The sequence below is a fragment of the Corvus cornix genome, chromosome 13 (genome assembly GCF_000738735.6).
Source record: "Corvus cornix cornix isolate S_Up_H32 chromosome 13, ASM73873v5, whole genome shotgun sequence".
Taxonomy (NCBI): Eukaryota; Metazoa; Chordata; class Aves; order Passeriformes; family Corvidae; genus Corvus; species Corvus cornix.
The window spans coordinates 3,789,796-3,802,118 of NC_046343.1; the positions used below are offsets into that span (position 1 = coordinate 3,789,796).

A 12,323-nucleotide genomic window follows, 5' to 3' on the forward strand; every position below is an offset into this window, starting at 1 on the left:
AAAAAGTACACTGCCTCTTATCCGGGACCATTATCATCCAGAAGTGTTAAATACTCACTAATTAAATAGTCACTAGCAAAAAATACAGCACAGATTATGATGCAGACCAAACTTCTGTTATCAATATGCTTGTGGGTATTTGTTGTCTTTGGCCAGTTTTTAGTACCCTTTTCCAGAGTACTAAAGCTTTTCAGGGTCCATATGTACATATGAACTACCCTGAAAGGTTAAAATCAAGAGAGCAGATTGGACTACTTTGAGTAATTCCATACCCTGAAGCATTTCTATCAAGGTCAGGAGTTATCCACATACAGATTTTAAATCAAGAATGTACTAACGAGAGAACACCAAGTCTCAGTCTCCAAGATAACTGGGTAACAGCCTCCCTGTTTCACTCAATGGAGACAGTTTTCCTTATGGATTGGATGGAAGAGCAGTGCAAGAGAAAGCTTTGGCACTTCAGCATCCTAACTCAAGCAGAAATGCACCTGACAGCACGGTTTGAGGGACGCAGGAGGGGGAAGTGGGAGAGAAGAGGTACGATCTCACCCAGAACCCCGGTGTAGAGAAATCCACAAACACACAGAAGTTTTCAGACCACTGCCAGGAGCCTGAAGCAGAGGACAGACTCTCATACTTGCTTATCTGCACACATTTTAAATGATAAACCACATTCTCTTTAAATCTGGCTCTTTTAATCAGTACTAATTGTTTCAGTGAGAGAGGAATTGCTGGCATTACCAGAACTTTGCAAATCCTCACGAAGAACAAATACCCACAAATATCTTCTTATGTCAGAGTACAAGCAAAAAAACCCCAAACTGAAACCAGGTCATCAGATCTGTCCCCTTTTCAGCCTTATTTTTGTGCTCCTCTATGTATTATCAAACAAATTGCTCATAAGCAAGACATCTGATAAACACAGCATTCATTTTTCAGACATGAAGTTTCTAAATCCATGAAATGAAAAACAGATTCAAACTATGCAAAATGAAACTTGGCTATTCTAATTTTTGTATGTATGCTCTATTCATTACAGCTTAAGCTGTAACCAGAATGAAGCAGAACTAGAGAACAACATGTACAGTGCAAAGAGTGAATACTGTATTAGAACCTCAACAGCTAAGAAGTGTGAGTTTGGGTTGAATTAAATTAAATTAACTGGCCTATTGCTTGTTCTGGTTTGGTTGATGATGTTTGGGGTTTTTTTAAATCCGTGGGATTCTTTGAAAGCAACAAACATTTAAGGGGGGGCTTACAAATCTCATCTTCTGCAGAAGTTTTCATTTACCCACAGCAGAGGAAGGGATAATGCCACTTTGCTAGTCCAAATAAAAAGATGCCTCTTACACAAAACCATAACCTCCTGAAAATGAGGTGGCATTCAGGATGTAAGTCCCCTTACCCAGCTGCACCATTTTTCCAAAAGAAACAAAAATTCTATTCTATTCATATAAAATTAAGTTTTAATTTTCACTTACCACTTCAACTGCTTTTTATGAATCCCTACTAAAACTGAAATCAGAAATTTTGAACACTAGCAGGGCAATACTTTTATCTTGTGCTTATATATTTCTTGGTATGCACACTCAAAGCCATGACCTTAGGAAGGTTCATGCTTCAGGCATCAGGTACTACAAACTTATGCTTCTGAGAGGCTTCCAAACCTTTCTGCAGTGAATCCAGCTTCCTAAACATTGTGAACCTACTGTGAGAGGACAGCCAACTACAGTCAAGAGGAATCTGACTTGTTTTACTGCTGTTATTTAGAAATCTGCGGGCAGTCACCACATTAGCCAGAACAGTAGGAAGTCTGAACAGGTGCTTGGGAAAACCAAACAACAAAGTAACATCAGGGCAAGGGGAGGAACTATCAAAAGGGTGATAACCACTCTGCTCCTCACCCTTCTTGAATTAGGAAACAGCAGGTTTCTATCTTCCCACCAACAGTGGGAGGGAAAGTCATGAACACACTCCTCCAAAACAAGTGGAACATGGAAGCTTCAAGCAGGGTTGAGGGCGAGAGCCTCACTGCACACTCAGCGCTGCAGGCGTTGCAGGGGCTGAAAAAGAAACTGGAAGTTTCCAGTGTGCTGAGATACTACTGTACAGGAAATTCACTCTTCACTTTTTCCTAAAGAATACCCCACCAAAAGGCACCCTGTCCTTTGGTTTGGAGGCAACAATTTGATTGCTCCATCCAGCACAACACTTCTGGTGTCTCACATGCAAAAGTCAATGTCTAAAAATCCAAAAGGAGTCCCCAGTGCAATTTCTGGTGAGTGTTATCAAGAACTCACTCAAAGCTTTTCTTGCCAACCCTTCCTACCCCAGTGCTCCACCCCACGAGGAGGAGGATGGGAAAATACTTGGGGAAGCCTCCAGGACTAGAGATGTGCTGCCCTGTGATTCAGCCAGAACAAAACACTTCCCAAAACACTCCCTTCCCTGATGCCACACATGTGGTGCCCCTTCCACCTGCAGCCTTGCTCCTCACCCAGAGCCCTGGCAGCACCTCAGCCCCACAGAGGCAGCCGGGGACGCTGCTGGCTGCTGGAAAAGCCATTCATTCACCTGTGGATCATGCAGCTCCATCACTGCCAAGGCTACAACCAGTCCAGGCAATGAGTTGGGACAACTTAGCACAACCCTTCTGCTCAGGCTGTGCTAGAGACAGCAGTGAAGGCACCCAGCCAGGATCAGCCTGCCCTTGAGAGGAAAAGTGATACACAAGGTGACTTTTCTCCCAACTTCTTTTTGCCATTTTTTCAAAGAACCGTGTGAGATAAATCTTAATGATAACCACAAAGAGTCAGCATGTCAATTTTAACAAGTGCTTTACCACCTTTCAGTAGAGGCAAGACACACTGCTGAAATGCCTCCTGGCTTCATCAGTGCTTTTGGACACAAAAGAGATGGATGCACACCCAGGCCATCTTTATCTCTGTCGCACATTTAATCACTGCCGCAGAGCTACTGTGAGCAGCCACAGTGGAACCGGATTTCTAATTTAACAAGAACAGAGAACTTCAGCTGGCACCTGCTCCAACACAGGGCAGCATCTTCCCCTCTCCTGGGCACTGGGGTCAGGAGCATCCACTCAGATCAGCCAAAGCAATGCCTCTGCTCCTACCTGTGACTGAACAAGTGAGGCTCCAAAACTTTCCACCTCACAGTTTTCCTCAGCATGGCACCACAGCTCTGCAGCCATGCCAAACCCTCGTGTTACCATTCTGCACCAGATGGCTCTGTGCAGACAGAACAAAACATAGGTTATAGTTTTTTGGTATTAGAAGTGGCATTCACTTAAATTGTTGAGTCTTTTAACTCCTAGGACAACCCCCTGCCTGCTGAAGTTTCTTCCTTCAGATGTTTTTATTCCCTGTGCCTTTCTAAATGCCACAGCAAATAATTGAAAAGCAATCAAAATTACTACATACAAGCTGTCAGTCACAGGCAAGAAAAGCAGAAGTGTATTCTAAGCAATTGCACTGAAAATCGATCATCATCCGTAACACCGATTTCTGAGTTATGAATATATTTTTAAGGAATACCATTGCAATTATATCTTAGAGAATACTACTTTTTTCTTGGGGCTCAAGTAGCTTGACCATATTCAGAATTCACCTCTTCAGTGAGCTACAGGTTTGTTCAGTTAACATGGAGAAACTAAAAAAAACCCAAACTTAATAATTGTTGCACATCACAGAGTTTAACCCCACTTCTGGGAACAGGGTGTAATGAGGTGCAACAAGAAGCTGCTACACTGGGAGAGGCAATCAACAAATCCATGACCATGCAGAATATGCTGCTCTGAAGTCAAAGGTAACTGCTACAGCATCAAACTGAGGCACTATGACTGATTTTACCAAGGCTTGAGAAAAAGCTGTAACAGCAAAACTTGAATCACTGTACCCTCAACAACCTAAGATTTGTTAGGAAAAAAAGGTTCAAGTTGTGGGAGACACACTTTTCCAAAAGAAATCACCCGCACATATAGTCATTTAGCAGAGCCAGCAGAGTCTAAAAGGCAGAATCCAGCCCAAAAAAACACCTGTAAAAGCCAATTTTGTTGCTACTATTGTCGGACTTACAACTGCGAACAGTATATTAACCAGGACATTGCTTGAACAACATCTCTCTCGCTCAAGTTTTACAAGTAAGTGTTAAATTTAGAAAGCAGAAATTACAGAGGTTTCTGTCATTATATTCAGTAAAACATCACTTGCAAAACTGTCCAATCTGCAAGAAAATACCTCTGGTTTTGCTATTTACAGACACGTTCGGCTTCAGAACATGAAATGTGAAGGCATCAGCCATTCAAATTTCACACGGCACACCAGGTATTTTCTAGAGAAACCAAGTCATTTCCTGTAACACAACGTACACAAACAGATATTTCACACCTAATCAGCAATCAGAGAACAAATACAATGAAACACGGAGAGGAAGGGCAATCTCAGCCAAATGCTATGATAAAACGCTTCCAGGATCCAACCTGCTGTGCAGGAGAGCTCTGGATCCCACAGACTTTCCAAAACCCTCAGAATGAGCTGCTCTCACACCCTCACACACAGCAGGTCCTGCTGTGACAGCTCCTAACACCCACCCACTCACACCTCCACCTGATCAAGAGGCGATGCAGCATCATCACACCGTGAAAGCATTAAGCCATTGAGGACCTCAAAAATTTATGGTCAAACAGTAACACAGGCCAGGAGAGGGTCCTCACTGGGGAAATTCCCGTTCTTCTGGATGCCCACCATGGCTGAAGTCCTCTATAGGTAAGTTTAGAGCTATTTGAGACAGGACTGCCCTTCAATACAAGGCCTGGTGGGTGCCATCAGGCTGCACAGCAAGACAAGTTCCAGCTACACACTCTTTTCTGTGAAATAATACCATCTTCCAAACAGTGTAAATCCTAGTGGCAAAGAGGGATGTGTGTGAGATCAGAGGCATGGGGACAGTAGCACACTACGAGCCTGTTCTCTGCAGGTGCAGGGAGCGGGAGATGATGCCCACAGGAATCACTGAGGGCCAAACAGAATTCATCTCCTCAGCAAGAAGATGTCAACTGACCAAGGAAATTTATGCTCCCTGCTAAAACAAACCACTGCCATGCCTATTGTATCTCAGGGATATAACGTTATCAGTAGTTAGCTACACCTCGAATCAACAGTCTGTAGTAGGAGATTCTTTCAGAAATGTTTACAGGAGTAGTGAGGATCACGAGGCTTTGGTTCCTTCATTTTATTTTTAGCAGAGAGGGAAATGGCACCAGACACATCAGTTAATAAACCAAGCACTGGAGTAACTCTCACATGGGCAACACCAACACTTTATAACCAGAGTACCCTCCCACAGCTGCAGATCAGAACTCAAGTTCATCATGGATTAATTCTCAAGAGGACTCTGCTGGCCTTCAGTACTTCTAACAACCTTCCAGAAGCCTTACACACATGCCCCACTTATTCCTCACACCCAGCTCCTGGAAGAAGCCATTCTTAGGGATGAAAGATCTGGCTCTAGATTTCCCTGTACCTCACTTCCTCACTGTCATTACCCGAACATCACACTCCTGCATCATAGGAATGGACAACAAGGAAATGATAATGAAAAGCAACACTGAGCCTTATGCAAGTCTCTGCACATCCTGACGTCTGAAACCATCAGGGTCCCGTGGAGAAAGCAGCTTGTGAATGTACACTCAGTAGGAGTGGCCCAGATGTACCCGAATCCAAGAACTCTCTGCTTCCTTGAACGCTCAGCTCTGCAAATCAAATGACTCAAATATACTTTGTGCATAGTAACTAAAAACCAACAAGCCAACAAAGTGAAGTAATAAGGCATCAAAAGTTACATTAAAAGAGCAAAATTTCCACATGAGAACTCTGTGAGAAACAAGTCCACCTGCTCCAATTCCTCAGCATTTAAAGTCAAGCGATATCTGTGGCACTCAGACCTTCTGTGGCTGTACCCACCCTCCCCAGCACTGGAGTCTGGACTCACTTCTCCCTCCAACTCAATATAAGGCTGTCCAGGGCCTCTGCAACTTGGAAAGGCCAGGAGAGCACTACAGACAAACTCACATCAAGATGGTAAAGAACAGAGATCTTCAAGAACAACCACCCATTTAAATTTAAATGGCCACAGCCGAACACGTGCACAAGGCAGCAAGCCAGCAGCTGCCAGCAGTCACTGTATCACCACTTCTGGAGAACAAGACCCAAGAACTGCTGCTATCATTTCCTTCTCCACAAAACAAAATCTGTCAGGAGCTGCCGGGAACTTCAGACACCCTTAAGGGAAGATTAAGTTGGCACTTAAAATAGCTTTACTTCAGAATATGCACATTTCTCTTTACAACTGAATGGTACCTGAGCGACCTCCCCTGTTTGGGGCAATGTCTGAGAGCAGCAGGTGCCAGGGCTATTAACAAATCCCCATGCAAAACAATACCTGCCACCACCCCTCCCGCCCAGAGGCATTACTTAAATGCTGGACTTTGCATCCCACTTAAGACTAAACCAAATTCTGCCCTTCTGCCGCAAGCACTCTTGACTTTTCGGAAATCGGCCTTCTCAAAGCAAGCATCTATCGAAAAATTCAAATCTCAAAAGGGGCAGACACACAGACATCGGAGATACACACACACACTTCCCTCTTGGCAAAACAGGAAGTTTGAGCAGCAGTGGCACACTCAGAGCCACGAGCTTCAAAAATAAAAGCTCTGAGACAGTCTTGCTGTAAGGTGGAGGAGCCCCATCAACAGGCTGCATAAAGCTGATACCTGCAAGAGTAGCCCAGCTATGACAAAGAGCTGTGTGGAACTTCCAGAGATTCGTGGTGCTTTTTTTGGGGTGGGTTTTTGTTTTCAGTTTTAGCAGGTTCTCAAAAAAAAGTTGATTCCAGTTACCAAACACAGATGAGACTGGAATTAAATGTCTAAATGAATATATGACCTGACGAGCAAACCTGGTTATTTCTAGCTACTATGTCCTGTTCAACCATCAAAAGATTTTAATTGTCTCAGTGGTAACTTGGCACAGAGGAAAATCCCTGTCTCTTCCCATTCCACAGGCAGTGGGACTAAAATGAAGGACCACTCAGACAACAAACATTTACTTACTGAAGAAAGAATGCAAGACTTAGGGAAAGCAGGACCCCAGGCTGCCTAAAAAATGCTTTTCTTATTTGCATTTTTTTTTAGGAACGCAGCTATGCTTTCAAGTCACCAGAACAACCCAGCAAGGCTAACTACAGCACACAGGTAAGGCAGTTTTACTGAAAAGTCAACCCTCGTTGCATATTCAAATAACAGGCTCCATCACTAGGACGGTTTTGTCACCGTACCAGCTGCAGTTCTGCAGAGCACGTTGTAAAGGCAAGTGTTGTGAAAGTACCTCTGCGAGCTTCTGTTTACAAAGTGAGACCCTCCCACAACCGCATCACCGAGCACATGTCTGCGAGAGATCCCCGCTTTGCTCTGCAAAACAAAGCTGAGGAGATGCACGAACCTCAGACCCACAGCAGTCTCTCACCACCAAGGACCGAGGAATTCTTCCCAAGGAACGCTGAAGAGTATCTACAAGCGTGAACCGTTCCACAAACAAATTAAGCTGCTGTCAGCACCTTCCTGAAATCGCCCCTTCCGTGGGCACCCTGTGACAAGTGCTCCCCGCCTCCCCAGAGCACGCACCAGCAACACTGAGTGTTCCCAAAGGAACACAGTCCTGCCTCCCAAGCACTGCACGCACCAGCACGATCTATCCGGCATCAGTGGCTCTACTGAAACTAAAGACAGGAAGATGGTTTCGGTATTAATCCTGTCAAATGAGCTAATCTTCAAACCCTGCATCAGTACCTAAAGCCCAGAGTATCCTCCAGCAAGGAACCTTGAGGCTGCAAAAACATATTGAAGAAAAACACAAAAAACACCGAAAAACTGCAGGAAATACACATATATGGCTGCAAATAAAAGGTCACACTGAGAAACATCTCTTATACTTGGATTCAAAAGCAAATTGCAACAAAAAATTATTAAATGCATCTATTTCCTTTCAGAACTCCCAAAGTTCCATCAGTTTTGCTTCTTACTAATTATATCATAATTAAAGGAATTCGTGAGTGTAGAGAGAAATTTACCAAAAAAAAAAAAAAAGTCAGCCTGAATAAGAGGCAATGTTTGCTGCCTGTGAGGTCTGTCAGGCCATGACACGGCCTCTCCCCGGCCACCGCCAAGGTCTCACAGCTCGGGAACCTCAGGCCTGGCCAGACAAAGAGCCTCTGACAGCGTTCAGCCGGAGCGGCAGGAGATGGGAACGCTCCCTCCTGCCCTCCTCATCTGCACTGAGCTCAAAAAAACCCCCTTCCAACGGGGAAAAAACTCCACCGAACTCCGCAGCCAGTTGCTGGGCAGAGGGATGGTTCCTCTTATTCCTGACGGGAGAAAAAGCGGCGGGGGGAGCGCGGGCGGCCGCGCCGGGACACAGGTGCGCGGGGAGCGCGGTGACAGCCCGCGCTGGCCCCGGCAGGGTCCCCTCGCTCGGTAAGATGGCTCCCATCCTCCGGGGTGCCGGGGCGAGGGAGGCAGCGCGGCCGGCCCGGCCCGGCCCTGCCGCACCGCAAAATGGCAGCGGCCACGGCCCCCCCGCCCGCGCCCCGACGGTGCTTACGAGTTGCAGGGCCGCCGAGGACTCAGGCTTCTCCCCGGAGCCGCCGTCCGGCACGGACTCGGCCGGCTGCAGGCGGCTGTCGGGGCCCCGCTGCGGTGCGGAGCGGCTGCGGCTCCGCGGGCCGGGCTCTGTCACCTCCTCGTCGTCGTCGTCGTCCTCCTCCTCCTCTTCCTCGTCGTCGTCGTCGTCGTCGTCGTCGTCGTCGTCGTCGTCGTCCTCCTCCTCCTCCTCCTCCGGAGTCTCGGCGCCCTCCTCCTCCTCCTCCGGCGCCTCCTCTCCGCCGTCCCGCAGGAGCAGGGGGAAGGCCCGGGCCCCGCGGGGCACCTCGGCCGCAGGGTCCTGCGCCGCGGGCAGGCGGGGGGCCGGCGAGCCAGGGTCGGGGAGGGCCTCAGCGCCGTCGGCGGCACCGCCGAGGTACTCGGCGTTGATCATGGAAGCCAAGTCCTGCAGCCGGCGCAGCGGGATGTAGCAGGACGACGGGTCCTGGCCATAGCCGGGCTTGGCGGCCGCCAGCTGCATGGCGGGCGGCTCGGGGCCGCGGGCCTCGCCGAAGGGGCCGCCCTTGGCCTCGGTGGCCGACAGCGAGGTGCCGAAGGGGACGAGGCAGCTGCGGCGGCTCACTTCGCAGGCCTGCTCCATGCCGGGCGGCGGGCATCCACCTGCGGGCACAGCACAATGGGGTCAGCCCGGCCCGCACCGCAAAATGGCAGCCGCACCCGGGGGCCGCGTTGGGCTCCGCCGGCCCCGCTCCGCCACCGCCGCACTACAGGCCCCAGGCCGCGGCCCGGCCACCCCGGCTCAGCTCGGCACGGCCGGCGCCGGGGTCGCTCGCCCTGCTGGGCGCTGCCGCAGGGCCACCGCTCACCTGCGGGTGCCGCGGGCGGCTCGGCGCCTGCCCCCGGAGCGGGCGGATGGGGAGACGCGCCGACCCGGCCCGGCCAGGCCCCGCCGCCGCCGCCGCTCCGCCGCCTCCCTCCTCCTCCCTCCCCCGCATGCGCGCGCCCGACGCCGCCGCCGCCGCCATCCCGCGAGGGCGCGCGCGCGCGCGCGCCCCCACCCCGCGCGCCCCCGCTCTTGGGGTTCGGCGGCCGCGGCCAATCAGCGCGCGCGCGCCCGCGCGGGCCTGGCCCCCCCTCCTGCCCCCCCGCCCCGCACGAGCACCCCCCCTCGACGGCCCCCCCCCATCTCGGGGGGGGGGGGAGGTGGGGAGGGGGCGCTCAGTGCTGCCCCCCCCCGGCACGGCCCGGCCCGGCCCGGCCTGCCCCGCTGCCCGCATCCCCCCCCACCCGGCACCGCGGCCTCGGGGCCGCCGCCCGCACCTCCATCGTAGGCGGCGGCGGGGGCACCGAGCGGGATGAGACGGGGCGACCCCGCAGTGTCTCGCCCGCCGCTCTTCCCCCCCCCCCCCCCCCACGCCGGGCAGGCCGCGGGCCTGCGAGCGGCGGCGGAGCGGGCGCCAACAAAATGGAGTCGGCCAGGCCCTGCGCCCCGGCGGTGCACCCGGGTGGCGGCGGCCCCCGTGCACCGCTCGGCACCGCTCCCGGCCCCGGTGCCCGCGGGCGGTCAGCGGGGCGGGAGGCGCGGGTCGCCGCCCGCCCCCGCCGGGCTCGGGTTACCCCCTGCCATTGTCCGCCGCGCCCCGCGGGCCGGCCCGGCGCCCCCGCCGCGCTCCCCCGCCGCCCTCCCGCGCACCGGCGGGCCGGGCCGTCGCCCTCCGCGGGGCTGCCGTGCAGAGCCGTGCGAGCCTTGCCGAGCCTCGCCCGCCGGGGAGCGGCGCCGGGTGCCCGCGGCCTGGCTGTCCTCGCCGGGCTCCGCCGCTCCCGGACAGTCGCGCTCCCGCCCGCCCTCCCGCCGCCGAGCGGCGCGCACCGGCCCCGCGCCCGCCCGTTCCGCCGGGACGGGCCGCCACCGCCGCCCCCCCAACCGGCCCGCGGCGGGCGGCGGCTCCGTCGCTACCTCCGATGCGGGCCGGGGTCTCCGCCGCCAGCCGCGCGGGTCCGGGCGCCGCGCCGCGCCGCCGCCGCACCGGCACGGCTGGGCAGACACGGGGCGGGGGGCAGCCGGGGCAGCGCGGGGATGTGGCACCGGGGCGGTGCTGCCCGGGCCGCGCGGGGGGCAGGGCCGGGCTGCCGCCCCCCGGGGTGCCGCCGCGGGGCTCGACGCGGCGCTGCCCGGGCGGACCCCGCTCCCCCCGCCCGCCGCTGCCCTTTGTTTCCCCCCCCCGCCCGTCCCCGGCCCGGCCGTGCGGGAGCCCCCGGCCCTGCTGGCGCCGCGCTCCCCCGCCGGGCTGGGCCCCGGAGCAGCCGCTCTGCACACCCAGACAGGGAGCGCCCGCTGCCCGGGCCTCGCTGCCCCGCAGGCGCAGTTTTTCCCCACTGAAACGCTGTCCTGGAGCGGCTGCGGGCTGGCACCCCAGCGGGGCACTGAGGACTCGCCTCCGCCCTGCCTGCGCACCTTGGCAGCCCCACTTGAGGGCACCTGGCTCCCTGGTGCCCCTATGGTCTTGCCCAAGCGCTCCCTCTGCCCTGTCTGCAGCTGGCGGTGGAGCAACCATTTCTCTCAGCATCTGCTCCTGACGAGCCACACCAAGGTCCCTGACCCATTGTCACCCCACTGGTGTGTGCTGCCACCACAGAGAGACTGCCATGTTCGGCTCATGCCACTCCAGCACACCCACGGAGGGTGGGGTGACTCGGCAGGAAGTTTTGTTCCTGACATGTTTGTACCTCCGAGGTCCCAGCCCAGGGCTCAGCTGGTGGCACCTGACCTATTTTAGGCCCTTTCTCCCCATGCTCACGTGCCATAGTGACATGTGGGAGCTGGGGCCATGCTGTACCCAGTGCTGAATGAACCTGGCACCTAGCTGCAGTATCCACACAATTCTCCCCACCTACGCAGAACTAGGGCATCACCTGGCATGCCCAGGTCCCTTGGTTTACACTTGAGTGGGGGAAATACATTGTCCATCTCTCCAGGATCGACTCCAGCTCTGGTAGCTGCAGCCTGGCACACCTGGGAAAGGGCCCAGCAGCCACTTTTCCTCCTTTCTCATTGGAGCAACCTGCCACACACGTTTCTGCCACGTTCCCAGAATAAAGCAAATGGTTTATTTATACCCCCCAGGGGCAGGCAGGGCCCTGCGCAGGGCGGGAACGCCTGGTGTCTTCACAGAGCCTGGTGTCTGAGGCCCAGTGAGTGACCTGGGGAGATGTTTAGAGCTGTTTTCAAGCAGGGGAACTGTATCCTGGGCCCTGACTGTCACCAGCTGCCCTCCTTCTGCTGATGTGCCCCCTCTTAGACTGAGCGGGGAGAGCCAGGGCCACCATCAGGACATGTCCCAGCCTGGTTTCCCCCTGTGAGCCCTTGGTCAATGGGCACATGGCACAGCACATCCCAACGGGACACTGGTGTGCAGGGGCTGTACCGCTTGGGCAGCAATGTCCAGGCAACTCTGGGCACCTCAAGTCATGTCCACATCGCGCTGTCCCAGTGGGGCCCCGCAGCGATCCACCTGCAGCTGTGTGGGTACCAGCGCAGGGAGGAGCAGGGCAGTGGCGGCGGGATGCCCTCAGACGCACTTCCCATCTGCTGTGTCACCTCTGCCCGTGCCACGGCCAGCGCCCGCAGGAAGGCCCTGCTCCGGCCCGT

At 54.1% G+C, this 12,323-nt stretch overlaps 1 protein-coding gene across 2 annotated transcripts in view; it reads right to left on the reverse strand.

The window, feature by feature from the left end:
* Window positions 1-9,619, reverse strand: part of NSD1 (nuclear receptor binding SET domain protein 1) — a 60,062-nt gene extending 50,443 nt beyond the window's left edge. Inside the window, exons 1-2 of one of the 2 annotated variants that reach the window (XM_039559672.1) lie at window positions 9,541-9,619; window positions 8,676-9,334 (exon numbers count right to left, since the gene is read on the reverse strand). In XM_039559672.1, coding sequence (XP_039415606.1) covers window positions 8,676-9,314 — 639 coding nt within the window. In that variant the 5' untranslated portion in view covers window positions 9,315-9,334; window positions 9,541-9,619. Of the gene's footprint in view, window positions 1-8,675; window positions 9,335-9,540 lie in introns of those variants that run through there. The other variant, XM_039559673.1, reaches the window with a different exon arrangement.
* Window positions 9,620-12,323: the final 2,704 nt, after the last annotated feature.